This window comes from Eleutherodactylus coqui, chromosome 3 (genome assembly GCF_035609145.1).
Source record: "Eleutherodactylus coqui strain aEleCoq1 chromosome 3, aEleCoq1.hap1, whole genome shotgun sequence".
Classification (NCBI taxonomy): domain Eukaryota; kingdom Metazoa; phylum Chordata; class Amphibia; order Anura; family Eleutherodactylidae; genus Eleutherodactylus; species Eleutherodactylus coqui.
In genome coordinates, this window is record NC_089839.1 from 168,834,804 (window position 1) to 168,862,321 (window position 27,518).

The window sequence follows — 27,518 nt, forward strand, 5'->3', positions numbered from 1 at the left end:
ATCATTATTAGGTTGCAAGTCTGCATGGTGCACTACATGCATCAGTGGGACTGGCACTATTTATATGCCTTATACTACTACTACTACTAAGCTACCATTCCACCCAATATAGGCTCTTCTGCACCTGAAACTCACAGGCCACATAAAATGACGTAGCGCGCCAGATTTTGCCAGCGGGCGTTGAGTTTGACACATGTAACATAGTAACATAGTTCGTAAGGCCAATGAAGACAATGTCCATCTAGTCCAGTCTGTTTATCCTCCTGTGTTGTTGATCCAGAGGAAGGCAAAAAACCCCAAGAGCAGAAGCCAATTAGCCCTTTTGGGGAAAAAATTCCTTCCTGACTCCCTAATGGCAATCAGACTGTTCCCTGGATCAACCCCTAATAGTTCCTACCTGCCTGTATACCCGGATTAACAAATAACCTTAGATTTATAACCTGTAATATCCTTCCTCTCCAGAAAGACATCAAATCCTCTTTTAAACTCCTCTATGGATTTTGCCATCACCACTTCCTCAGGCAGAGAGTTCCACAGTCTAACTGCTCTTACAGTAAAGAACCCTTTTCTATGTTGGTGATGAAACCTGCTTTCCTCCAAACGTAGAGGATGCCCTCTTGTTACCGTCGTGTCATAGATGAAGAGCATAATTGGTAAAATGGAGATTGGGTCGGATCCCGCTGTGAGAATTCTCGCAGTGGGATGCGGACCCGTGCCCCTGCAGAGACCTGCGGCTAACCCGCTCCTAGCGTCTTCCGTCTCCTGCTATGCGCAGAGCGTAGCCAGCCCGTCATTACTGACATTTCTGTGTGGGCCTCTGCGAGACCCGCACAGAAATAGAACATGTCGCGATTTGTTTTCCGTGTGTATTTTCACACGGACAAATCACAGCTTTGTGCATAGGATTGCGCTTTGCAATGCAATCCTATGCAGGCGGGCACGGACGGAAATTCTGCTGCAGAATTTCCGCCCGTGTGCAGGGGGCCAAAAGCGTAGCACACCTCGCTTTTCTATCTCACAAAAAACGTGCTAGAAATATACTTTTTTTAACATTACATTTCCCTAGGAAACAAAGCTGCACATTAACATATGTTTAACGTATACTTTTTTTTGTTCGCAAAAACTTAAGAAAAAGGGTTTACCTACGAAACTATTTAAAAGAAGGATTTCTCAATGAAAAACTCATTTTTTTTATTGTAAAAATGGTCACAAACGTATGGAAACACATGGACATACGTTTAATGTATACACTAAAAAAGTACAAATATGCTGAAAATTGCACACGTTTTTTCATGTATGTTTAACATATACATTAAACGTACATTAAAAAACATGACATAAACAGCCCCTATGGCAATTCATTCTGATGTGCCACAGATTAACAAGAGAACATTACTGTGCTCAATGTATTCTGAATATGGAATACCCAGACTACGTATTCATGTGATGCACGGCGACAGGACACGTTTCTTTAAAGTAAAGATAAGATTGAATAAGAAATAGGATAAGATTTGTCTATTCAATCAAAAAAATGGTTGAGGATTCAGCTGCTCCAGAGATTAATTGCAAATATACTTCCCTCTTCTGATATAATGAGACATAACCTACTTTCCTCAGAGCGTATCACGGAATGAATAAATTATAATTGAAAAAATAATTGCTTAAGCTCCATATCAAATTGAGACTCACTTGTTTGTTGGCTTTGAGCACTGTTCTCAGTGTAGCGATCTGTTCCCTCTTAGTGCTCAAAAGAGACTTCAACTTCAAGATGTCTTCCATGAGAGTTTCTTTGTCTTTATCGACTGCCGGGCCAAGCTCTTGGCTGGCGACCTGCTGTCGCGATAGCTCTGTGGACCTGTCCACTGCAGCCTGTAAATGCTTGATCTGATCGCGGATGATAGCTATAAGATTATAAATGTTCATGGGTTCTTTTCTAGGATCGGAAACAGGTGATGGGATTGGAGATACAGGAGATCCAGAGTCACTATGGCCATTTTCGTTGTTCAACAGACCCTTAGAAAGCAGTATTGGTGATCTACGACCTTTACCTTCAGGACTGTTTCTTCCGCCTTTGCCCTCCTTGTAGTAATCCAACATAACCCTGTTGGGCGTAACATTGTTGCACATACAAACATGGTGGTACAAATTGGCCAGCTCTTCGCTAAAAGTAACCAACTCATCCTGAGCCACTGTGAGGCTTCCTTGGGTCTCTCCAGCCACATCACTCACTTTCTTTAATTCTTTCTCAAGCCTAACAACTTGGTCTCTGTCTTGCCGTGTGGTCTTCTCGAGCACGGAGATCTTTTCTGCCATGGCTTGGGTTTCACTCTCAAATCTGTTCTTTTCCTCTTCGTATTTTGCCTCACATTCCTCATATGTGGTCTTTATGCTCTTCAGTTCTTCTTTGAGGTCATGTATTTCCGCCGAGGCTACCTTGTACTTGCATTCTAAGATTTCAGGCCCATTAATGTCAACCTCATAATAATCTCCATCTTCGTGACTATCCCGCTCCTTCTCATTGTCTAAGGAGGACTGTCGTTCCTTGGAGGCATGAAGCTTCTTCATGGCATTTAGGTTTTCTGTGAGCCTGCTGACCTTGTCATTCTGCTCTGAGAGAGCACCTTTGGTGTTCTCCAGCTGTTTCTGAGATTCCTGAAGAGTAGACAACAAGCCAACCTTTTCCCTTTCCATCTGAAAGTTTTGAAAAGAAACAAAAATCAGTACAAAAAAACCACTTCCAAACAAAATACAAATAAATGCATAAAATTACAGATTGTGCAAAGAAAAATCCAGCATCCTCTAAGAAGAGCTGCACGACCGCTCAAAACGCGTAAAATAAAACGGATTCTGTCTTGTGTCTTTTTCCTGACGGGATTTTAATAATACTTTAATAAGGACGATTTTGAATGGACTTTTCTTCATTCACCATTTTGCCGGGACTTCAATCAAGTCCTGTGTATGCTGTTGTGTGAGCTGCTGTGATCTGTTTGCTATTCCAAATTGTGCCATTTGTTTAGTTGTTATATTATATAGACTGCAGTATTTTGTGGATATACCCTATTAAATTTAAAGGGGTATTACCATCTCAGACTCCACAGGATATGCCATAAAAGTCAGAGAGGTGTAAATCCCACCTGTGGAACCAGCACCTATCTGTAGTTGATGCCCTCACCACCCCTGACCTGGCTGTATGAGGCAGCTAGGGATAGTGAGGATTACGGAAATGGTTGAGCCGGTTTGAGAGTCTGTTTGCATAACTCCCATAGAAGTCAAATGGACTCGACTTCTCAATGACTTCTATGGGAATTACGGAGACAGTATAGCCCAGCCACACTTGGCTAGTTCCATCTTCTCAGCCACTTCGTACAGAGCGTTGTTCCCATCACAGTCATGTTTGGCCAAGGTGAGAACACACCCTTAAATTTGTATATTTTATTATGCTTGCATTATCACTTGCTATCATTTAGTCTAGTGACACATGAATTCTGGCTGCATCTATGGGTCCTAAAGTAACTCTCTGGGCTTGGACAAATAAAGATGGCTGAATTGCTTCTCTGACTACCTGATGCACAATGTATAAGACACTTGTGAGTGGGCAGGACAGAGTGGAGCTTAGCTCCCCCCTATCCCGACCCTCGCCACTGCTTGCAATGGCGAGGGGCAGAGAGGCAACGGGAGCTCAGTGCACTAGCTCCCAGCCCGGCCCGCCTCCTCAACTTGCAAAGAGGGACAGCGTATATCGCCTGGGCGTGAAAACCCGACTGATATATGCCTGTCTGAATAAGCCCTAAAAATTGTAAACAAAACAGGATTAAAAAAAAAAAAATTATTATTTTGCTAAATGCTTTATTATAGGAAAATTAAGGATAGATAATTTGTATATTGCAACCATAACGATCAGTACTAAAAAAAAGGAACATGTTAAAAAGAAACCTTAAAATATAGCCAGAATAGCTGTTTTTTGTTCACAACCCTTCAAAAAAAAGGTTAAAAAAAATAAAAAAATTCCTATATACCTAAAAATGCTGCTACTAGATTTCATGACCCGAAAAGCAAAATCACATATGGCTATGTAGATAAAAATAAAAGATATATTCTCCAAATCTGGTTGTGGAAAGAACAAAAGCCATTCAGTGTTAACAGGCAGTAATTCGTTCGGACCGACAGTTGCTTGGTTTTTAGGTGAACTGCAAACCAAACGACTTAGACAAATGAGTCATTCTCGCTCACTTGTCCTGTCTGGTCCCATATTTACATGTGGTGACAATCGCCCGTAATTGCCCTTTTATGAGCGAATACTTGGACAGCTGTCACCCTGTGTAAAAGTACTCTTCTGCTGTGACCTTGCTGGTTATAGAAGCCTATAGGAGTTAAAGAGAATCTAAGTCCTGCACTAGAACAGTAATAAACACAACAACACAACATGTACCTGCATGAGTTGTTGCTTCAGTTTCTGTATTTCAGAGATGTTCAGCTCACTTAGCAGGTCTGAAACCAAACTTGGCGCTGGATCATTCTTCTTGGGAGTAGACCCTTTGTTATCAGCATTCATCTTGATGACTTCATTATGCTCAAAACCATTTAAAACATCATCGTTGTTGGGCTCCGTGATTTCATCACTGAACTTCAGTCCATCGAGGGAGAAGTTTAGATGGTTGCTGAACATGGAGTCGTTGATGTTCATGTAATGGGACAGCTCCTTGCGTAGGTTGTTTTTCTGTTCGCGTTCAGTCTTCAAGGTCTCCAGAGCTTCCTCCAATTGCCTCTCTGAGATCTCTTTCAATCGGATGGCATCTTCGAGCTGGCTATTCAGGAACTCCGTCTCTTCCTCCAGTCTTTTGATTTCATGTTTAAGACCCTCGAATTCCACCTGGAGCACAACGTAAAAAAAAATATGAGAAACTCCTGAACTCTTCATTTATACTGCAATACAACTAATATATAAAAAAGAATGCCAACTTATTCTTCTATCCATGAATTCACATCTTCTAGAAATGTATGTGCTATGACTAGTCATCAGTTGCCTACACAATAGGAAAACAAGCCTGGGTAAATGATAACATTGCTACTTCCTATGGTGTTGGCCGCTTCTTCAGAATCAACCCTCTATTAGTGCTAAGCTATGTCCAGCCTGGCTCTCACCCCTATAGGACGCATACATCCATTTTCAAGTAGCTCCCCATACCAATAGCTGATCACTGGGACTTCCATCTGCTGGTTATCCATAATTTGCTATTTTGGAGCTTGAAATGGGGGATGAATTTGTCGAAACTTGCAACCTGATTTCAAGCCTACAGAATTAGCTTTCAAGTATTTTGTGCATACAAGTCGTTTCAGGTTAGCAGGAAACGTGCAGTTTAGATTTTGCTTCCAGCACCTAAAAATGTCCACACTTGCCACAGTTGCAGAAGCTTTAATTTATTTCTTAGAAGAACCCTTCACTCAACAGTCTAAGGTTATCAGAAGTCAGTGAAGTTTTCCTCTAGATGACAGCTCAACATTCATATGCTAGGTAATGAAACAAAGATTATGGACTATAACAGGTCAATTAAAAGTACATAATCACATGATTGTACCAAGCAATGGCTCGGGCCTCCATGTCTGTGCACACAGTAAACTATCTTAGTGCATGCTTTTAGGGACAATAGTGTGGTCACCTTTTACATGGCAGAATTATTGGTAGCGTGCAGTACTGATGTTTTACCAGTACTTGTGACCCTCTGCATTTTTCAGTACAAGATGTCTCCTAAGGCCTCATGTCCACGGGGACAGACCCGCAGCGGGTCAGCCGCACGCATGATCCGCGCCCCATAGGGATGCATTGGACACCCGCAGGTATTTAAATACCTGCGGATGTCATTTTCCTTTGAGGCGCGGATTGCGTGTGTGGGAAAACACCCACACCATGCTCCATTTTAGTGAGGGTCTCCCGCGGGGACGGCTTATGCAGGTTTCTATTGAAGCCTATGGAAGCCGTCCGGATCCGCGGAACACCCGCAGCTGAATTCCCGCTCTCCGGCGCAGAAGCGCGGGAGAGCAGGAGTTTAAAAAAAAAAAAAAAAAGAGTGCACGGTGGATGAAGATCAGGTCGCAACGGAGGGCTTAGTTCCCAAAACCAGAGCAGAGTTTATAAAAACGCTGTTTGTTTGTTTTTTTTCCCTACTGACGGGAGACACATTGGTACACATTTAGTAAGCAGTTTACACCAGGATTTGGCATGTATGTAAACTGCAACAAATGTATTAAGAGGCATACACATTTTAATAAATTTGGTACAATTTATTTCACTTTTTTTTTTAAATTTAATCTGGGAGACGAAATTGCAGTTTTAATAAATCTATTCTTACAGTATCCATTTAAAACATGTCTTAGCCACACAAAAGGTATGACTACATACTCCCACTTAAGTAAGCAATATCTCGTGATTCTTTTAAGTCAGACGGGCGTTTTTATGCGCGAATGTTTGTGGGCAGAACGCAAACAAATTTGCGTGACCGTATCGGGCGTCATGCTGAAAAAAAAACTGCACTTGGCTGCATTTCTGCGCACATAAAGTGTGCTGCCTGCTATCCCCTGCTGCGGCTGTGACAGCTGCAGCAGGGGATTCCTTGGATATGAAACCCCTGGATGCTGTCACATCCAGGGGTTTCACCTTTGGTCAATGGGGCTGGCGGCCGCATTGACATACAGAGAGGATTGCTATCCCCTTTCACAGCTGTGACAGAGGATTTCTTCATCTCCACGGGGAGTCCCCTCATCACTGCACACTGTGACAGCATTGCATTACTGCAGTACTCCCCACGGAGATGAAGAAATCCTCTGCCACAACTGTGACAGCTGTGGCAGAGGACCGCAATGCTATCCCATTGAATTCAATTGAGCCGGCGCTACAGCCGTCTCCATTGAAAGCAATGGGCTGCCAGCAAGCCCTGTAGTGATTTTCAGGGAAGGGCTTTAAATATAAGCCCTTTCCTGAAAATCATCCCTAAAATGTGTAAAAAATAAAAATATATATATCCTCACCTCTCTGCAGCTGCCGGGTCTCAGACGCATCCAGTCTTCTCCCTGCACTGCTCTGAAGTGCTTTCAGCAGGTGGGGATTTAAAATCCCCGTCTGCTGAAAGGACTGCCTCTGATTGACTGAGCACTGTGACCAATCAGAGGCAGTCTCAGCTGTCATTCAATAACATATACATGCAAAAAAAGACAGATACCGCAGTTACTTGCATTTTTAAATCCGCTGCCCTATATTTACCACTGCCCATTTTTGTGCGCAGGTAAATATCAGGCATATGACCACTGCCATTGAAAAGCATTGGTTCTTAATAGATGCGGATCGCAAACGCAAGTAACATGGGCACATAAAAACGCCCGTCTGACTGAGCCCTTAAAGGGGTTGTACCAATACGGCATCTACTGCTTATATATCCTATTATAATGTATGAATTGGAATGGGCATTTTAAAGGCTAACAGCTGTGATCAGTGTAAGTGCTGATCGCAGCTGTTGTGGGTGGGCGTCAACTGATCAGCTCCTGCACCACACAAACCCAGCACCCAGAGGACGTATATGTACGTCCTTTTGGTTGAAGGTGTTACTTCTGCTCATTTTCACTCATCAAGATTACAGTGGTGCAACACAGAAGTATATAGGTGACTTACCTGGCGTGATCAGGCCACCCAGGGTAGAGCAGTGAATAACACCTGAAGTCCCTGTATGCAATTAGGTTAGCTATAGGTTATTGGATCAACCTGCCCTGGTAACACATACATCCAGAGGAGGAGAGCATCAATGGGACTCTGATGTTGATTTCGGGAGTGCAAATGCAGATAAAGAATGTGTGAAAAAAAAGCCCAGTGCATTGTTTTTTCTGATCACTGGGGGCACTGGGCTTTTTTTCACACATTGTTTATCTGCAATCTGCATATGAAAGGACTGTTTTCACCTATAGACTTCTAAGAATTGTGTATTACAGCTTTGTACAACTCAGAGCTTACATGGAGCCCTGTGCAGTAAAATGCCCCAGAAAATCCCAATTAAATAATACATAATATTCACCACTAATGTCGAATGTGAACTCTCATTCCCATTATTTAAGGGCGCAGACACTACTACTACTTACCTGATTCTGCTTAAGAACTGAAACCTGTTTCTGCAGAGAGATATTCTCCTCCTCCAGCTCGGTGTAGTCTTGGAGTAAGCGGGCTTCTCGGAACTTGTACTCCTTGATGTCATCGCGCAGGCGAGCTCTTTGGGCCTCCACATTCTGATTCAGCTGAAAGGATATAAAGTACAGATCTTTAGAAAATGCAGAGATCCGGGCTGGCTAATGTTACATTGTAGCAACATTATTTAGAAAGGTTGTATTGTTACACTGTTGCAGGACTATAAATCTAAGGTCTAATTGACACAAGTAATATCCAGTAACACGATCATCCTACTAGAGCTGCCAATGATTTATCACCTGATGGTGCGGCGCTGTCAGTCAGAAGCACTATCACAGGTCACTACGAACAAAGACTAGAAGACGGAGCACAGATTCTGCAAATGCTGAATTTGGAGACCACTGCTGTAACGGTATGCAGGGATCGTCTATATGCCATATTCACGTAAGCAGTAAGGATCCTTTTACATGAAATGCCGGCTATGATGAGATCGGGGCTCATCTCCTGGACCTTCATACAGGCCCATTGAGACTATTAAGAGACAAATGATCTCTAATATGATAGTTTGTTCCCCATAGAGCTTAAAATGGGTTTTGCTGTTGTCAACTGTTGATGGCCTATCCTTAGGATAGGTCATCAATAGTATATCAGCCGGTTCTATCCCCTTGGACCTCTCTTGATTACTTGTTCATTGGGCTGGTGTGCTCATGCACAGAGTTGATTTCTGAAGGAAGGAGACAGCTCTGTTCCCAGTGCAGTGGCCAGGCTTGGTATTACAGGGCATCCACTTTAACGGGAACTTTGCCTGTAATACCAAGTCTGGCCACTGCAGTGGAAACTGAGCCGCCTGCTTCCTGCAGACATCAGCTCAGTGCACAAGACGACTGATCAACAGGAGTGTCACCCAGGAACCCTGCTGATCTCCTATTGATTGTCTATCCTGTGGACAGGCAATCTAAAGTGTTACAATTGGACAACCCCTTTAAATCATTGTTGGCAACACATTTCCCTTTCACACAGGGTGATATGTCACCGACTACAATAATTTTTGTGTTGCATAAAAGATGCAATCACATGATGACAGAAAATGTTCTTTTGCCCAAACATGCTCAATGTTTCTGTTGAACCCTGCATTAAATGCAATTTTTATCATGCTTTGACAAATACTGTGGCAACAGCTGAATATGCAAAGTAAGCAAAATCTTGTGAACTATTATGGTGTAAATTGAAGTTCAACCAAAAATACGCTGCATTCCTCTACTCAATGTGCCCTTTGTACATAAATTAGGAAGTAGATGGGAATGAAGGAGGAATAATGGATTACAGGTTGTTATGTATCCAGACGATTAGTGGATACACAGACATCTCATTATTAGTTCAGCTCGAGAGCCAGTTACATTCCTTTTCGATTGTCACAGAAACGGGGAATAGCTGAAGAAACTTCATTCAATAGGGAATAAATAAGTCTATATGCCCACCAAGGAATGCAAAGAAGGCACGCTGTACCCTCCAGTGGAAACAACAGACTGGGTCTAGGATAATTCAATATGAGTATGACGCCCACCCCTAACAGCCTAATAAATGACACAAAATAGCACAGCATGTATGCAGAATGCCAAACTGTACATAAAAGACAACTGCAATAGCTACTTTAACAGACACAAAAAATAACCCTTTTAAAAAGGGATTGTGCAGGATTAGAAAAACAAGCCTGCTTTCTTCTAAAAGCAGCTTCAAATAGCCGAGCTGCAACCCATGCACAAGTGTGATGCTGTTTCTGGAAGAAAACAGCCACGTCTTGTACATACGCATAACCCCTTCCCATACATCTTGGGTGGGAAGCAGTTCCCGTAAATGGACGCCTCAGGCTCAGAAGCAGCAATGTTGATCGCAGTGTGTTAAGGGTTTACAGGTATTATTGTACCTTAACGCCACCGGAAGCTAGGGGTTTGACAGAAGGAGCGCTCCTGTCATACCCCTAGCTTCTCATTGGCTCAAGAGGTGAAGGTCCTGGAAGGAGGTAAACTGTCTCCTTGTCTGTTAGCCGGCGCTCTGTTTCAACAGCTAACCGCCTGACCCCGCACTCCCAGCTGTCCTGCTGCATCTGCTGTCTGCGGGCCGATGCCTATAACTGAGAGTCCCCCACCACTGTAGGCTCCCTGGTCTCACAATGTTAAAAAACTGTAGGGCGCCGCTGCCGGCTCCCTGCAGTTGTGCTGCTGTAGAGGACGGCGTGTGTGACCAGTATCTATTATAGCGATCATAGTTATCATAAAACCTATAAATGTACCCCAAAATGGTAGCCATAAAACTACAACTCCTAACACAAAAAACAAGCCCTCACATAATTCAGTCAATGGAAAAATAAAAAATAAAAAAGCCTTAGGACTTTAAAAGCAGTGATGCAAAAAAATATATATATTTTTCAACAAAAAAAATAGTTTTATTGTACAAAAATCAGACAATGTGATTTTCTGGGTGTGTTTTCTCATGTTGTCTCTCATAGTTGACGTCTACCTATGATGTCAATTACAGGCCTCTCATCTTTTTAAGTGGGAGAACTTGTACAATTGGTATCTGACTAAATACTTTTCTCCACTGTATGTAATTTATGTTTGTGTTTAGCAGGACTGATCTCTTTACAGCACTATTATTACTGTTACTCACATTACTGTTATTTTGTATTGTGCCTAAATTACTGCTAATCCTAAAAGTTTTGTTTTCTTGTAATTATAACCCTACTCACTTGCATTCCCTCGTTCATAAATAAATATTGACCATCTTGTCATTCCTCCCGCTGCATCGCATCCTGAATCTGCATTGCGATACCAACAACCGCGACAGTTGCATGACTGCACAAGCCCATGTTTTCCCCATGATGGATGACATCACGTACATCCACCATGTGTTCCTGCAACGTAAAACCAAACTCCTCCAATGTACGGCATGTTAATCAATCACGTCATACATTAGAGCAGGATAGGTGATAACTGATTGCTAGGTACCCAACCACTGGGGTCTTCACCCATCACCAGAATGGGAACCTAGAGTCCCTCCCCGTGTGAATACAGCAGCAGCCACGCATGCAGACTACCACTCCATTCATCTCTATGGGACTGAATGACACAGCCGAGTACAACACTTGGCTATCTTTGCCAGTGACACGGATAGCGAATGGAGCAGTAGTGTCCATTCATGACCCTAGCTCCACTCACATTTGGTGGCTTGGGATCATCCTTCTTGTGATGAGAGGGGCCACAGTGGTCAGATAAGTTATGGTGGGACAACCACTAAGTCTTCTCAAAACAGACTTGACAGAAGCCACATGCCTGAATGTTGGGCATGACACCCACCAGATCATTAGCAATGCTCTTCTTAATGTCATCCTCATTTTCTCCGCCTATGGAATTCCTTGGGGCGATACATGTCATTGTGTAGTATCAGATGGCAGTAGATTAATCTGTTAATATCCCCTTCATTCAGCAAGAAACAACATTAATATCAAATTGCCCCAGGCATCCTTGGAAAGTCATTTAAACAGCTCGATGATCCAGTATCCGGAAAGTACAAAGAAAAGAGGACTTAATCACATCTAATATGAACATTTTATTTGGACTGTGTTCCTGAAGGTTCTCTTACGTTTTATTAACTTGGTTCTATGACTGTCTGATAATCTAGAACACTAGGCAATGCATCAGCGATCAGGTGCCAATAATTCTGTACTAAAGGAAGTTTACTGCAATATGCACCTACTTGCTAGAGACATGTGGGCATAGGCTAAATGTGTCCGTCTGCACAAGATTTCAGAGTTCCCCTTTAGGGTACATGCACATGTAGCAGATTACATGCTAATTGTCCATGCGGATTTGCGTGAGGAAGATCAACTGCAACATATTTTATAAATCTCATGTACAAGCTGTGGAAGCGTTCAGTGCTTAAATTGACATGTGGCGCGGATTTTAAAACCAAGTGCATTGGATTTCTGTCTTAAGACGGACCCCTGTGGCCAGGGAATTCGCCTTTTCTGTCCCAGAATAGAGCAGAAAAACAGAACCCCCGATGCAGATATGAAAGCAGCCCAACAATGACCTCAGGATACAATATTTTCAGCAGGGTCTTTCCCAGCCATTGTAACTTTAAACCAGGTTGAACATACAGCATAAACTATGGAGATGAGCTGATCGCTCAGTGTAAATAGCAGCTGTTCAGTATTGAACGGCTGCTATGTTAAGTGAATGGAGAGGGGTGGAGGGAGAGCGAGGAGAGAAATCTCCTGCAGCCACCCCGCTGTGCGCCAGCGATACTCGCTCCTCTGTGACAGCACGAGAGCGAGTATGTGCGGGGACGAGTGTCAGGCATCGTTTGCCTGACATTCCTCCCATGTAGTTGGGTCTGTCTACTTTTCTTGAAAATCCAGCCAATCAGTGTGCGCATTTAACTGATAAAACCTCTGTATTATGCCGACTTTACATGGACATATTTGCGCACACAAGACACAGTGAATAGAACTAATTGATTTCAATAGGTTCCTTCACGTACACATTTCAGCCGTGCAAAAAAAAAAATGCTTTATTTACCTGCATATTTGCGCACCAAAAGTCCCCACAGAAGTCAAGGGGGCGATAGCGCAAATGCGTGCACAATACGCAAAGTGATGCATAAAACACGGCTTAAATGCACTAGAAAAATAAGGGCACATTTACACAGAAAGATAAATCGCTCAAAAAAAAAAAAAAAAAACACAGTTTGAGTGACAGTTTTAAGCAAACATTTTGCACAAGCTCTTAAGTAGCTAATTAGCTACTTAAGAGTTTATTAGCGGGTAAATGAAGGCAGCTGGTGTATGCAGAAGACAGCGGTAAACACCGACAACGATTATCGCTCAAAAGATGGCTTGAGCTAATTTTGAGCGATAATCGTTGTGTCTAAATGGACCTTTACACATCTGGAACTAATTAGCCATTTTGATTGGTGTGTATTTGCCACGCAAATGAACATGCCCTGCAGGCAGACAGTAAAATACCCCAATATGCATGTACAAAAGGCCCAGTTATGGCGCAAACCCGTTGCGCTGAGGAGCACGCAATTGCGCTTATATCCGTGTTAAGCCAACCTTACCTGAGGTGCATGCACTGAATGGTCGTTTAGTAGCGTCTCGCTACAGTACAGTGCGGTACTACATGTCCCGTACTGCCGGCTACCTGTGCCAGGATGAGCTGCTCTACCCTATTAGACACAATGAGAAATCGCTCAAAAAAAGCTCAAAGCCGTCATTTGAGCGGTTCTCGTTCTCTCTAAATGCAGGCACATCGTGCAGTTTTCGTGCACAAGTCCTTGATCACTGAATTCTAGCTTGCTAGAATTGAGATATCAGCTGTTATCAGCAGAGCAGGCTGTTATCAGCTGGCTGCACTGAGAAGATTCTCTGTGCATGTGTCCTGCTGTGAATTCACATCGGGGACATTAGCAGTCAGCGCTGAGAAGAATACAGCCATTTGTTTATGCAAAGCAGCTGTATTCTTCTATTAGTGGCTACGGCGGTGTCCCGCTCCGGCTTCATATTCTATAGTAGCTACTTAGCTACTACAGAGTATGCAAAGATGATCGCTCAAAACTGTCACTCAAACTTTTGTTTGAGCGACTTTTGAGTGATCATGGACAGGTGATGGGGGCTACATGTTCATTTTTCTGGTACACTGCGTACTGTACAGGACCCTAAAGATACTCCTGTCCTCAGTATATACAATGATTTACAGCTTCCAGAATCTCTTTATGAGTGCCATGTGCAAGAATGTGCTTTATCTCTACTAGTTATCTGCTTAATTGCCTTTAATCTTCATTTCACATTACATTTGGTTGACATTTTGGGGGTTTCACAACCAATGACCATTTTTTTCATAGCGCTCCGGTTTCAACCGCTGTACATTTTTAGGAGCACTGTACACGACTATCCACTGGGTGTCAGCATCTGATGACCGGCAGCGCTACCTATGCTATTATTCATATAGCTGCCGTCAGATGAATAAACATTGTAAGCATTGTTTGCAGTCAATGCTATTTCTATTTACTCAGGCATAAATCGAGGTCTCCTGTGTAAATACATATTATCTGACATCCATTGTATTGTCTGGAAAATAAATCAACACAATATGTAAAAACAACCTCTATATGGAGGATTGTACAATAGGAACATTTTATTTTGTTTGCTAGGAAGTCAATATTGACACATGCTCCGATTACTTCCAAGATAGGAACTTACATTATATGTACAGTCAGAAGCCAAACACATTGGAAACCAGAGTATCAGTAGTGTCGCTCAGGTCATGAAGCGGCTTGCATCTTTAATAGGAGTACAAAATGCAACACTGTTCTGCACTCCATACATTTGTAAAGAACAGTGTCGGATCAGGACTGGGGTGATGTCAAGGCGTCAGCCCAGGCCCATGTGGACCATACACTGATGCTCACCCAATCTCATTTTGGCATTGGACGCCAACATGAGCACTCCTCTTCTGATGTGTGGATGAACTGGTCGGTGTGTATCCCAGACGGCCAATCAGCGCATTTATTCTGGCTCCTCCTCATTGAGGTAGCTCACTGAGGAAGGTCTTTCGGGTAAAGTTGGTGGCTCCTGTCCAGTTTCACTGTCAGATAAGTTTGTTTGGTGTTAAGGATATTTTAGTTGTTGTAATATCTCCTGACTTACTGCCATTTCTGCATTGGTATTTTATCGGGTTCATTGCATGTTAACAGATATACTGCATGTACTGGAGCGGCCCCATTCAACGGAACAGAAGAGGGCAGACTGTGCAAGCGCGGCTAATCAAGGAGAAGGATTCGGTCGGCGCCATGGAGACGGGGATGCCAACAGGGGGGGGGGGGGGGGGACCCCCTGTAGGTAAGTGTATAACTTCTGTATGGCCAATATTTAATGCACGATGTATATTACAAAGTGCATGTATATGGCCATACAGAAGTGTTTAACTTCACTTGCTTTCGCGAGACAACCCCTTTAAGCTCCGCTTATGGAAATGCATTTGTTATATAATCAATATGCATTGATCGTTATTCCTCATTTAATTTTCACGGGTCGCCTGTTACTTTCCACATTGTACTCGATATTGGATATTATTTCTTCTAAAATGCAAAATCTAAATAAATACAAATGTTAAAAAGAAAAAACAAAAATATAAGTGGGTAGAAATATGAATATTGCAACTGTCTATTTTTTGCATTTTAAAGGGATTGCACCATGTCAGCCTCTTCTGTATATTAAGCTGGCTGATTGCCGCTTGTATAAATACCCCAAATTAACAGTCGATCAGCAGGGGGTGTTGCGTCTGCTGCATAGAAAACATAGTATCACATGGAGGCCATTCAAATAAATGTATATAGCCTAAACATACCGGTATTTCACAGTGCTCTACAGATTGTTGACATGCACATCACTCCCTGTTCCTCATGACTTACTACACCCACTAGAATAAAAGTAGAAGTTTTCCAGAAGCTTGGGCAGTAAAAAAAATAATGAATTTCTTTATTTAGGCATTCTAGTAAAAACATGGATAAAAACATGGGCATTTTAAATAACTACATGTTTTGAGCAGGAGCTCCAGCTCGAAACATATACTAAGAGCTCCAGCTCGAAACATGTAGGTTTTTAAAATGCTCATGATAGGCTTTTTTAATTCATGGTTTTATTGGAATGCTGAATTAAAGAAAATAGTTATCTCCCGCTCAAGCTGGTCAAAAACATCTACTTTTCTTGTATGTTTTCTACCAGTGGCATTGTGCTTCATGCACTTGGTGGGTTGGAAGAGCAAGGACGAGTGAGCTGAGAATTCTCCAAGTGTAATATACACACTGGTGTGGGAGCAAACGGATTATGCAGAGTAAACCCATATAAACATGGGATGAACTTACAAACCTCCAGGTACATATTGTCCTTGGATTTGAATTCAGTACCCCAGTGCTGCAAGGCAACACTGAGCCACTGTGGAAAGGCCAGGTTCTCCAGAGGAGGAGATACTACTGCTCAGTAGCTTTTCCCCTCTGGCAACATTGAGGCATCCATATGCCGCGATATGATATATGGACCATTTGAAGAGTACCTATCACGTTGTAACGGTCATCCTGTCAATGGGTATCAGTAGGAGCTGAGCAGATTTATATATAGTTTGTGGGAAAACATTGAGTATAACTTATATGTTATTAATGCAAATCCCTGCTTATTCTATACTTAGGAGTCCAGTGGGTGGTCCTAAACAGTGAAAACGTTCCACAAATAAGTATACATACAGAGTTCAATGTCAATTAAGACTGCCTACTACGCTCCCATGTATAGAAAGAGCCGGGGTATGAATGAATAAAAATGACGCATTATACTGAATCTCTTTCCACAGAACTATACAGGGTGTTGTCAAAAAGACTAATCCAGCGCTACAGCTCAATACTGGTGTCCTATATTGAAATAATACCGTACTTGAATGGTAAGGCATGGATGTACTACATGATGTTATAGTACACAGGTCCTTGGATTTCAATTTGGTGTTGTGGCCCCTGAAAACCAAACTGGAAAGTTAAAGAGTAGAATCTGCTTTCCACGTCTTTCAAACTCCCATACTACCGTATACGCCATACTACTGGTACGGACTCTTTCTTACTTGATATATCTGCATATTAAATACTTGATTCTGCATTACAATCTAACAAATTTCCAATAATTGCAGGAAATATGCCTCATTTCGGAGACCACCTATTTCATTGTGTTTAGCCTGTTTACCCACTGTATGAGCCGTGTTTTGAAGCACAGCACCTCTTAAAATGACCGTCTCCGATTAGTCTCCTCCGGCTCGCACTAATTGTATTCTCTTTTTGTCTCCGTATGCCATGTGTTGTTTTCAGCAACGCATTGCAGAAAATTGCAGCTTTTGTCCGTCTTGAGATGTGTCACAGATCGGCTCTGGGTTTTATCCAAAGGGGAGGGAAAGCCCTAAAAAATGGCCAATAATTAAGGTAGATCTATAGCGTTTTGTATTTGTTATCATACGGCATCAACGCACAATGAAAACTGCAACATGGGACATTTAAGGACTTGAAATCCCAGTGTTACAAGTGCAAGACAATGACCATGACTTACGTCTGACGGTACAATGTGCCACGTAATCTGAAGACAAAGGCAGCAGACTTTGCCCTGAAAGTGATTTACATACAGCCTGGGCTCAGCCTGACAAGTAATCCACCCAACAACAATGGGGTCATTCTCTCTTGGGAAGTGTGGCAGTAAATATACGCGACAGATGCCAGCTTATTACACCCAGCACTAATGAGGGAACATTCACGCACAGAGAGATGATGGATGGGCACGGCTTCGCTGCAGTGGGCCACGTGGAACAATATATCCATTGTACTTGAAATGATACGCGGTTGAATATTCAGCAGGGACGTATACCACATTTAGGTGGCCGCGAATGCTCAGAGATTTAACAATCTAGAGAGTTGTTTAGGCTAAGAAAACAAAGTCCACTTTTAGTTTTCCCCTAGGAACAGCACCACCTTTCTTCACAGGCTGTGTCTGGTACTGCAGCATACAGATAAGGACTAACTAGGAAGATTGAGTCCCTTCTCCGACATAGATTATGAGGATGACTGATGATAATTACTGCATAATGGTAGTTAATGACTTTACTTTCCCCTAATGGCTGACAGTCAACCTTAAGCTACAGCTTTCACTGCAGCTCAGAAGAGGAGACGTCAATATACAGAGGAAGGTGTGAGATCTTTCCAGGAACATCTTGGATCACATCATCTAGAATATATCTATATAATCTTTAGCCTATATTGAACAAAACATCTAAATACACTTTAGGGTCAGGAGACAACCCTTTAGGGGCTCTGATAAGAACACCTGTCAGTATGCCCTACTAGGACATAGGTCCAGAACTCATGACTCCCCTCTACGGCTAAGGCACCTAGCGTGTCCATGCACCAATCAAGAGGTCAGAGGTTTTTTTTGAAAAGGGGTTGTCATCAAGCTACGACCCCTTTAACTTAAAATTGCCCAACCAAAGTCATAGCATTACCGGTAAAAGCCATTAGAGTATCACTGGTAGATAATAGCAATCTCATATATTTAGTGAGCTTTAAACTTTTGGGAGGCCCTTATAATAGAAGGCCCCTTTCACACTTATATTTGTATGTCTGACCCACAGCCCATATGAAATTAATATTGTTTATGGGTAGCGGGTACCTGTATCATCACTAAGCGACAGCGTGGGACATGCAAACAAGGGGGGGAAAAAACTGTACTGCGCATGACCAACGGTGAGCCTCCGCAGTCATCTGCAGTTCACAGCTGGAATCTACTGCGGATCTCCCCCATGCGGAATCTTATCCGTCTGTGTGAATCCGGCCCAACACGTGTATTGCATATTTCAGTTTAGTAAATATGCAGCGTATTTACACAAGTGAACTACATGTATTCCCCACGTATAATCCTCAGAGCAGGACAATGAAATGCTAAATCCACCACATGAGCGGTGCCAAAAGACCCCAATGACTATAAAACGGTCCATCTGGCCTCTGGCATGCCAATGGAGACTTACCAAAATAAAATGGCGCGGCTTGCGGCACCATTTCATCCAGGATTTTGTGCGGGATTTGCGCTCCAGCACAGACATGAGTGAAGCCTTGATCATAAGTCAATGCTGCAAAACCAGCTGGCCGGCAAAGTTTAGCATACCGCATCTAGTCAGCTTAGAATCTATAGAAAATCACTGAGAGGTCTTCACAACCAATGTGAAGAGGCTTTGTCTCTACAGCATAGTGGTTTGGTATTTTGACATTTTCTTTTTTTTTGTTTTGCTTCTGTGGTTGATTTTCTTTTTGTTTTTTCTTTGCTTTTTTCTTTAATTCTTTAACTTTTTTCCTATAGCCCATTACCACCTGATTCAACTGAACATGGCTCCCTAGGTTTACAAGCCTAAATATAAAAACGCTTGGGCGCCGTGAAAGAGCCTTCTACAAATCTTTCACGAAGCTTCTAGTCTCAGATGTGCGAAGGCCGATTTGTGTTTTCACGCTTTTCTAATGCGTTTGATAGACAGCTACAAGCCTGCCTCTGTCTGGATTCGTCATCTATAAAAGGCACACCTTTGTGAACGCTGGCATGATTTCAGCTTGGCTGGAAAAGAGCCAAGCAATTTGCTCATTGTGGCAAATTCTAAGGAGGAAACAACAAAGGAAATGTTCAAGTCTTAGCAAAACAAGCAGCATAGGGATAGTGTGGGTCATATACATCGGTATATAAGGACACCACATGCGACATTTACACATAGAAAATAAATGTATAAAATATACATGCAGAATCTCCTCTACCTGTAGGTGAAAGTCAATGCCAATCTCTAGAGGACGGCTCACTCTTTTCTCGCTTCAATCACTGTCGGTATGTAATTACTTTGCAGTCAATATACCTGTAACTATTGACCAGATGACTGCGGCTCTAGCACAATGGTCAATCATTTCTGTCTCATTATATGACCCTCTCTGATTTATGGCCTTTACAAACCAAGCTCTATAGCTCTTAATCCTTGATAATATAGGATTTCTCATTTTCAGAGGCATCGTAAAATATCCCCTGTATCATAAGACATCACATTTGTGGAAAAGCCTCTGATCATATTATGGCCAGTCCAACAGGATATCCCTTAATGTTATATTTCAGGAAATTAGGTTCAAATAACGGAGCACCGTGACGGTTTTCAAAGTTCTAATCTCATGGCTACTTTTTTGGGGCCAAGAGTATGGGATAGGCAACACTTGCTTCTGAATGTCTTGCCCATATGTCTTGTTGGATGGGTAATGGTCTTTTAACATGGATCGATTATCGGGCCTGAGTTTTCTCGACAACTGGGTCGTCTAAAGGGACCAATGATCAGTCAATGAACAAGCCGATGCTTGGTGATCAGTGGTACAGCTCCCCGCATGAACAGGAAGATGTACAGCTGGCTTAAAGGGGCGAACAATTATATTAGAAATAGTTCGTTCCCTTAAGTCGATACTTGGCCTGTGCAAAAGAAAACAAAACAAGAGCCAATTGACTAACGGTCCTTGTAAACAGGACAACGGTCAGGCACACAAGTGCCCAATAGACATCCCAGCTATAATCACTTCTGTGCAGCCCGATCATTGTTTCATTCGCATGCCTGCCTAAACGGAACAAAGAACGATAAGTGAACAAATCATCATTCGTCGTTCAGTCGCTGACAGCGTTTCCACTGAAGGTTATCGTCAGAGTTATACAATGCAGCAATATAATTTCTACAATAATGGTTCTGTCCAACAGGGCCCACACGGGTCAATCAGCACTCGTTACTTCAGGCTGAGAATTGGCCCCGTGTAAAAGGACCATAAGGGTGGGTGAAGTTAAAAAAGAAGCCTTGTACAAATGCTTAGTGAACAAGGCTGTTCTACGGACACATACAAGGACCACCATGTGATTCCATGCATACTGCAACCTATAAGCAGAACACCAGCCTGAGGCTTTAAACCCAAATTTTGACATTCGAGGGACAAGGAAGGCATCACCGCTTAACATCTGATGCAAAATTTAGGACAACATTATTTTGAAGCAAGGGGCCAGATTCTTAGATTTCTACTGCGGATGGGATGGATAAATAACAGCAGTTGCTAGATGTTCTAGTGTGACATACAGTTCATTCATGTTAAAGGATTTGCATAATGAGAATATGGAAAGTGAATGGAATAGCTATTCACTGGTCACCAGCCATTGTAATATTATGGAGAATGTCAGAAACACCTAGGCCTGCATGGTTGTATCAGAAAGGCCACCTAAACTCAATGTATTTGAGCAGAGAACTAGTTAAAATGCACATATCCCAGACCAATTTTGGGCATGCTGCCCGTTGCCCATCATTTGCTCTTAGTAGCTTAGCAGTTGCTCAGACAGGTGGGCAAAGAATGTGGAGGATCAGAAAGTCCTGAGGCACCACAAGCCAACTGAGCATGGCTTTACTGTCAGCCACAGAGCAGAAGTAAAAAAAATCCACTCCCCTAGGAAGGGTTAAAAGTAACACAAAAGAGTACTTTATGCTGCTGAATCACTCATGATATTAAAATAATTGCAAAAGCACAGACAAAGCCAGAAACAACCAGAGTATAAAGATTGTGTGTTTTTGATTAGCTTTTCACTAACTATAATGTAAACCATGTGCAGAGCTCAGCACGAAAACAACAAAAATATCACTCTTGTAGATACCAAAAAAACATTCAAAAAGGTGGAGACAGAGGGACATGTCTATGAAATGCGTCATGTAACACTGGAAGATCTTGGACAGTTACTAAAAGTCAGAGAAGGAAGTGAAGAAACCGGCCTCCACTTGAAGATCAAGAAAACTAAGATCATGATAACAGCTGGTAACCGTACAGATGGAAGCAAATTCAACAATGAAGAAATCGAAGCAGGTCAAAATGTAATCTTCCTCGGATCGAAAATCGACCATAATGGAGAATCAGGATGTAAAAAAAATAAAATTATGAATTGCGCTAGATCGCAGCACAATGTTAAGTAGGGATAAGACTTGGGAAAACAAAGACATAAGCATTGCAACGATATGCCGGATAGTCAACGCAATCATCATTCCCAATCACAACTTAAAGTTGGACACTAAATGAACCAGAGGAAGATTGATGCCTTCAACTTTGGTGCTGGAGGAGATTCCCTTGGATCTCCAAGATCACAAACACAACAGTCCTAGACCGCATCAAACTATAGTTTTCATTGGAGGGCAAAACGATGAAACAGAGACTCTCATAGTTCGGCCACATAATGGGACCTGATTCATTAGTAACATGGATGATGCTTGGAATGGTCAGCGGCAAAAGAAGACCTGCTGCCAAAGAATGCGCTGGTTGATACTAACAAGGCCGACACCAACATGCAGATGACCAAACTGAAAGAAGCGGTACAACAAAGAACCGCATGGAGGGCTGATCCATAAAGTGACCGAGAGTCGGCCCAGACTATACAGAAAAACATAGATGGAGATTACACCGGACTGAGTAGACAGGGTTGATATATGCAGTTGTATCCAACAGGGAGCATGAACTTGGAGAGGTGGAAACTAAATGACGCAGGAGATCACGAGAGAGGAGACGGCAATCACTAAGGTATATGCGCTAGACTAGCTGATATGTGAGACATCTCAATAATGGTTCCTCCCTCTTGGTAGGAGTCGGGGAGACATACAGCTGCAGCGTCCAGATGACTCACACAATTAAATTATTTTAGACTCCAGTTTTCAGCTTTAGACCATGACATCATCCTCATGCTCTCAGCAACTGCAGCCGCCGGATTTCAACACTAGGCTCTGAAGGGGGAAAACAGACTGAGGGGACATGCAAAGGCGTAATTCCTTGCACTGGGACTCCAATGCAAAATCTTTACCAATGCCACCATATAGGTTTCTCAATACTTATTTATTCTTATGCAACAAAGAAAAATGTTTAAAACATTTTTAAAAATACATCGCACTTACATGTAAAATTGCATTTACATGCGAGTGCGTTGCGGTTTTTTTCCCCTCTTCCATAGAACTAATGTGCAATTTCTGAGTAGAATCACCCAAAAATAGGACATGCTGGGATTTTTTGATCAGAGAGAAGATTATTTAATTTAAATGAACACATTGAAATTAATGTCTTATTTCGTTGTGCAAATTCCGTCCATACAGCTAATGGATGGAAGCGTGCGTTAAACTTGGCTGGGTAATTACAGCCTAAATATTTATGATTTCGCTATGGACATTAGATTATTCAAACAAAAAAAAATCCATAATTTTCTGGATTATAAATTAAACAAAATTTGCATCCGATTATACAAAATAGCCCACTACTCAAAAACAGATCTACAAAACCTAGGAGCATTAATAGGGCAAACCATAGAATTCCCCTTTATAAGAAAATCTATACTTATCCCCTATCCATAGGATAAGGGCCAACTTTATGATCAGTGGGGGTGACCGCTGGAACCCAAACCAATCCTGAGAACAGGGGATCCGATGGTCCTTGCATGACTGGGAGCACTGGAGATTGCAGCGTGCTTGTACTCGGCAATTTCCAGCACTGTTCTCAGGATTGGGGAGGCTCCGACCACTGGGACACTGTGGATAGGCAATAAGCCTTGCTGAGGAGTTGGTGAGCCAGTCCTCCGACTCCTTCATATAGGACTCATGTTTAAGTGATAACTTTATGGTACTAAAATGTTATCAAGCTTCTCATCACCATTCAGGAAAAGTAATCAAGCTATATCCTGGTTATCAGTGTTTTGGATAAATAGGGGCTTAGATGAGTAGAACAATTCAGAAATTTCCTAAATTCCTATGAAAGAAAATATGCAACAAATTCTGCATCGAATCAATTACACCATAATATATATATATTTTTTTTTTTACCGACTCCACAAAAATGGTCACTGACTTAGACTCCAAAGCCCTGGGGATAAGTTTAGATTTTGGTACAACCTGGGCTTATTTTATTTTAATATGTTAAATCACATATAGTCTGTAGGGGATGAGGTACAGAACTGGATTCTTTACAGCAGAGGTCAGTGCTATTGTGATGGATTCACCCCCCTCTGCATCTTCCCCTTCCACCTAGAAAAAAAAAAAATTATAATTTTTTTTTTTGGAGGGGGGGGGGGGGGGAGGACAGGGTGAATCCATCACAAAAATCACTGACCTCTGCTGTGAAGAATCCAGTTCTATACCTCATCCCCTCCAGGCTGTTTATTCTGCACCCTTCTTCCAGCCTCTATATCACATGACCAGCACTCTGACAACGCTCTGTGTCCTGTGGTTGACGAGGCAGATTTAAGCCAACTGTCAAAAAGATACGCTAACTTACCTGCCCTTAGCAACCAATCACAGCAAAGCTATAATTTTCAAGAACAGAACATAAAATGAAAGTTGCGCTGTGACTGGTTGCTATGGACAAGAAAATAGTTTTTTCTTTTTGACAGTTGTCATAAATCTGCCCCATTAACTGCAGGGCACAGAGCTTCATCAGAGTGCTAGTCATGTGGCCTGGAGGCCAGAGGAAAGTGCAGAATGCACAGCTTGGAGCAGATGAGCTACAGAAATGGATTTTCCACAGCAGAGGTTACTGAAAATATAAGAACACTTACTAACTGATCCCCTTTGCCTTCATTCTGCAGCGCAGGTTCAAAGCCTCCAAGGGCAGTGACATCACGTAATAATGGTTAGTCAGCGTGAAGCAACTGGGTGATTCAGAAAATGATAGGACAACTCAGTTTTTCCAGCACTATTTCCTGTACATGAGCAGGAAAGAGTTGTTTTCTTTACCATATGACCTCGAACCATTACCCGTGGATGATGGAGGCAACATCTCATGCAGGTGAATGCTGTGAAAAGGCAGAAGTCTTCCAGGCGAATATAAGACTTGTGAGTTCTGCTAGTTGAATGGGAGGGGATTTCTTAGGACTCAGCATAGATAGCAGGCTTGGATGTCTCCTAACCGAGTCTGTTGGATTTTAACCCCCTACGGACTACAGTGTTTCAGTCCTAAAAGGACCAGAAACTCTTTAGCAATTTTACATATGTGGTGGTTTTATTACCCTATTTTTTTTTTTTGGCTGTGCAATTTTTTCAAGACATATGGGGTTATTTTTTAATAATACTTTTCTCAATGAAACTTTTTTCAATTTTTAGTTTTATGAGGGGTAATGTGTACAATAAGGCCGCCTGCACACGAGCGTTCCAGATTCCGCTAGCGGATTTTCACGCGCGTATGGTACCTAAATGTGCTTGCGGATAGGTGCGGATGCGTGAAAAATCACGCGCGGATATACGCGGATGTGTTGCGGAAAAAACCGCGCAGAAAAACCAGCAGACACCCCTTATTGTAAACCCAACCCCTAGAGAACTGCCCATTCCTTGGAAAACAGCTTAAAAACCAACACCCAGACTCCGTTTTGTCCCTCTTGCTTGTGCGAGCACCGTTAAATTATTCTGGCAACATGCTTTCACCCGGTGAGCAGATGTCTTTGTGGGCATGGTTGATCCATGTAACTTTTTTCAGGCGCTTCTCCAGCGTGACTTTATTTCAGTCACTGCAAAAAAATTCACAAGAGGAAGGCCGCCTGCACACGGGCGGAAATCCCGCGGCGGTATTTCCCGCGATATTTCCGCCGCTGAAAGTCTGCATAGGAGTGCATTACAATACGCACTCCTATGCAGACGGCCGCGGTTTAGCTGCGCAAAATGTCGTGCGGCAAACAAACCGCGGCATGTCCTATTTTTGTGCGGGGCTCGCACTCACCCGGCCGCCGGCTACAGTCTGCGCAAGCGCCCGCTGCGCGGCAGCCGGCACATGAAAGAGTCGGGGCCGCCAGGCGCGGGTGAGTACGCGCTCGTCACTGCAGGCTCTCGGGTCAGGTCCCGCGGAGAGAATTCTCGCCGCCGGATCCGACCCGCTCGTCTGCAGGCGGCCGAATTCATTACTACAGATTTTGCATTCTTAGATCCTGCATTGGCAAGAAATACTACCTATCTCCCTCTACAAATTTGCCTGTGAAGCTCTGTGCTGTGTGTTGGGACGCCTCCTACCATGCCTACTTCCTGTAGTCATAGCAACCAGTGACTCCATCTGCAGCTGCACTGCGGATGTACTGCGTGAAAAAACGCACCCATTCACTTGTATTGGAGGCTTCACGCGCATGATCCGACCAAAATTAGAACAGGTCGCAGATTTTTTCACGCTCGTGAAAAAACGTGATACAAATCCGTCCGTCTGGGGACAACTGCGGATCCTCATAGGAGTATATTGGCTGCGGTCTGGGGCAGATAATGTGCCTAAAATAACGCGCTGGAAATTCCGTTCGTGTGCAGGCACCCTAAGCAAAATAAAAAGATTTTTATTTTTAATATACAGTCATTAAAAAAAAAAACAAAAACAAAAAACACATGAATGGGTTCCCCGTTTTGTTTCTGAAGTTTTGATATGTAATTTGTGTAGCCTCAGGTTACAGGGAGGGTGTTACGACGGTTTAAGGTGCTTGCAGACAAAACGATTAGCATTCAAAAAAATCATTCAAATGTACAAAAGTGAACGATAATCGTTGAGTCTATATGCGAGCCCACAACTTAACGATGAACGGGAATGTGCGCTTCTCTTCCGTCGCTCAGTTTTTGCAGGACTAAAAATAATCGTTGGCTCGTTCGCTTGTCGTTCAGATTTCTTATGTGAAACACTGAACGAGAAGTGAGAGATTCTCGTTGAACGAGTCGATGATGAATCTGCCCGTCTAATACGCTGCCCGAGTGGGGACGAGATGGTGAGGACGTCACCGCTTGTGCTGTCTAAAAAGCAGCCTTCGGTTGGTGAGGCATGACAAGATTTTTTAAGAGCTTGGAAGGGACAGCTAACCAGTTCCCGCTGCCCCGCCTCCATCCTCCGCTGCAAGTCAGGAAGCCGCTATGGCCAATCACAGGCTGCAGCATCACCGTCCTGAACTCCTGACATCATGGCGCCATGTTTGTGAGTGCTGATGCCAGGAGTTTGGAAGGTGACGCTGCAGCCACAGCAGTCATCTAACTTCCAGCGGCAGAGGACGGCAGATAGCTGTGCCCTGGGGGAACCAAAGACAAGGGAGTATGCTTTGTTTTTTATTTTAACTCATGCTAGCCGTTAAAAATGTTTATTTAGAAACCACACAACCCCTTTAATAGGTTAAAAGGGGTTGTTTGGGATTAGGAAAACAGGTCTGCTTTCTCCCAAAAAACTATGCCACACCTGTCCACAGGTTGTGTGTGGTATTGCAAATCGGTTCAATTTACTTTAATGCAGAAGAGTTGCAATACCAGACAAAAGCTATGGATTAGGTGTGGCACACCCATAAAAAACGAAAGAAAAAGTGACCGATGCACCAAAATTTCAATCTGCCCAATTTCCCTGAAAATAAGACCTACCCCCAAAATAAGCCCTTGCATGATTTTTAAATAGTGTCCAGGTAGCTATACGTGTAAAAATGAAATATTTTGGAGCCAAAATTAATATAAGCCCCTGTCTTATTTTTTGGGGGGAAACACGGTACTTAGAATTATCACACGAATACGGATAAGGAAAGGTTAAAAAAAGCCGCTACTTATAGCCATTTATAATTTGCCTGCATTGATTTGCTATAACTACATGAAAGAAAAATCACACTGCCAGGCTGTGTCTACGTACCAACGGGGAAAAGAAAAAAAGTCACCATTATAATCAGCCTCCCGGATAATTAGGGCAATTATCATGAACAGGAACAAAAGAATATTAGCTG

General features: G+C 42.7%; 1 protein-coding gene across 3 annotated transcripts in view; it reads right to left on the minus strand.

Annotated features, from left to right (window-relative positions):
• Positions 1-27,518, minus strand: part of BICD2 (BICD cargo adaptor 2) — a 112,955-nt gene that overhangs the window by 14,193 nt on the left and 71,244 nt on the right. For all 3 annotated transcript variants that reach the window (XM_066596516.1, XM_066596517.1, XM_066596515.1), the window contains exons 3-5: positions 8,122-8,274; positions 4,430-4,870; positions 1,690-2,691 (exon numbers count right to left, since the gene is read on the minus strand). In XM_066596516.1, coding sequence (XP_066452613.1) covers positions 1,690-2,691; positions 4,430-4,870; positions 8,122-8,274 — 1,596 coding nt within the window. The remainder of the gene's footprint in view (positions 1-1,689; positions 2,692-4,429; positions 4,871-8,121; positions 8,275-27,518) is intronic.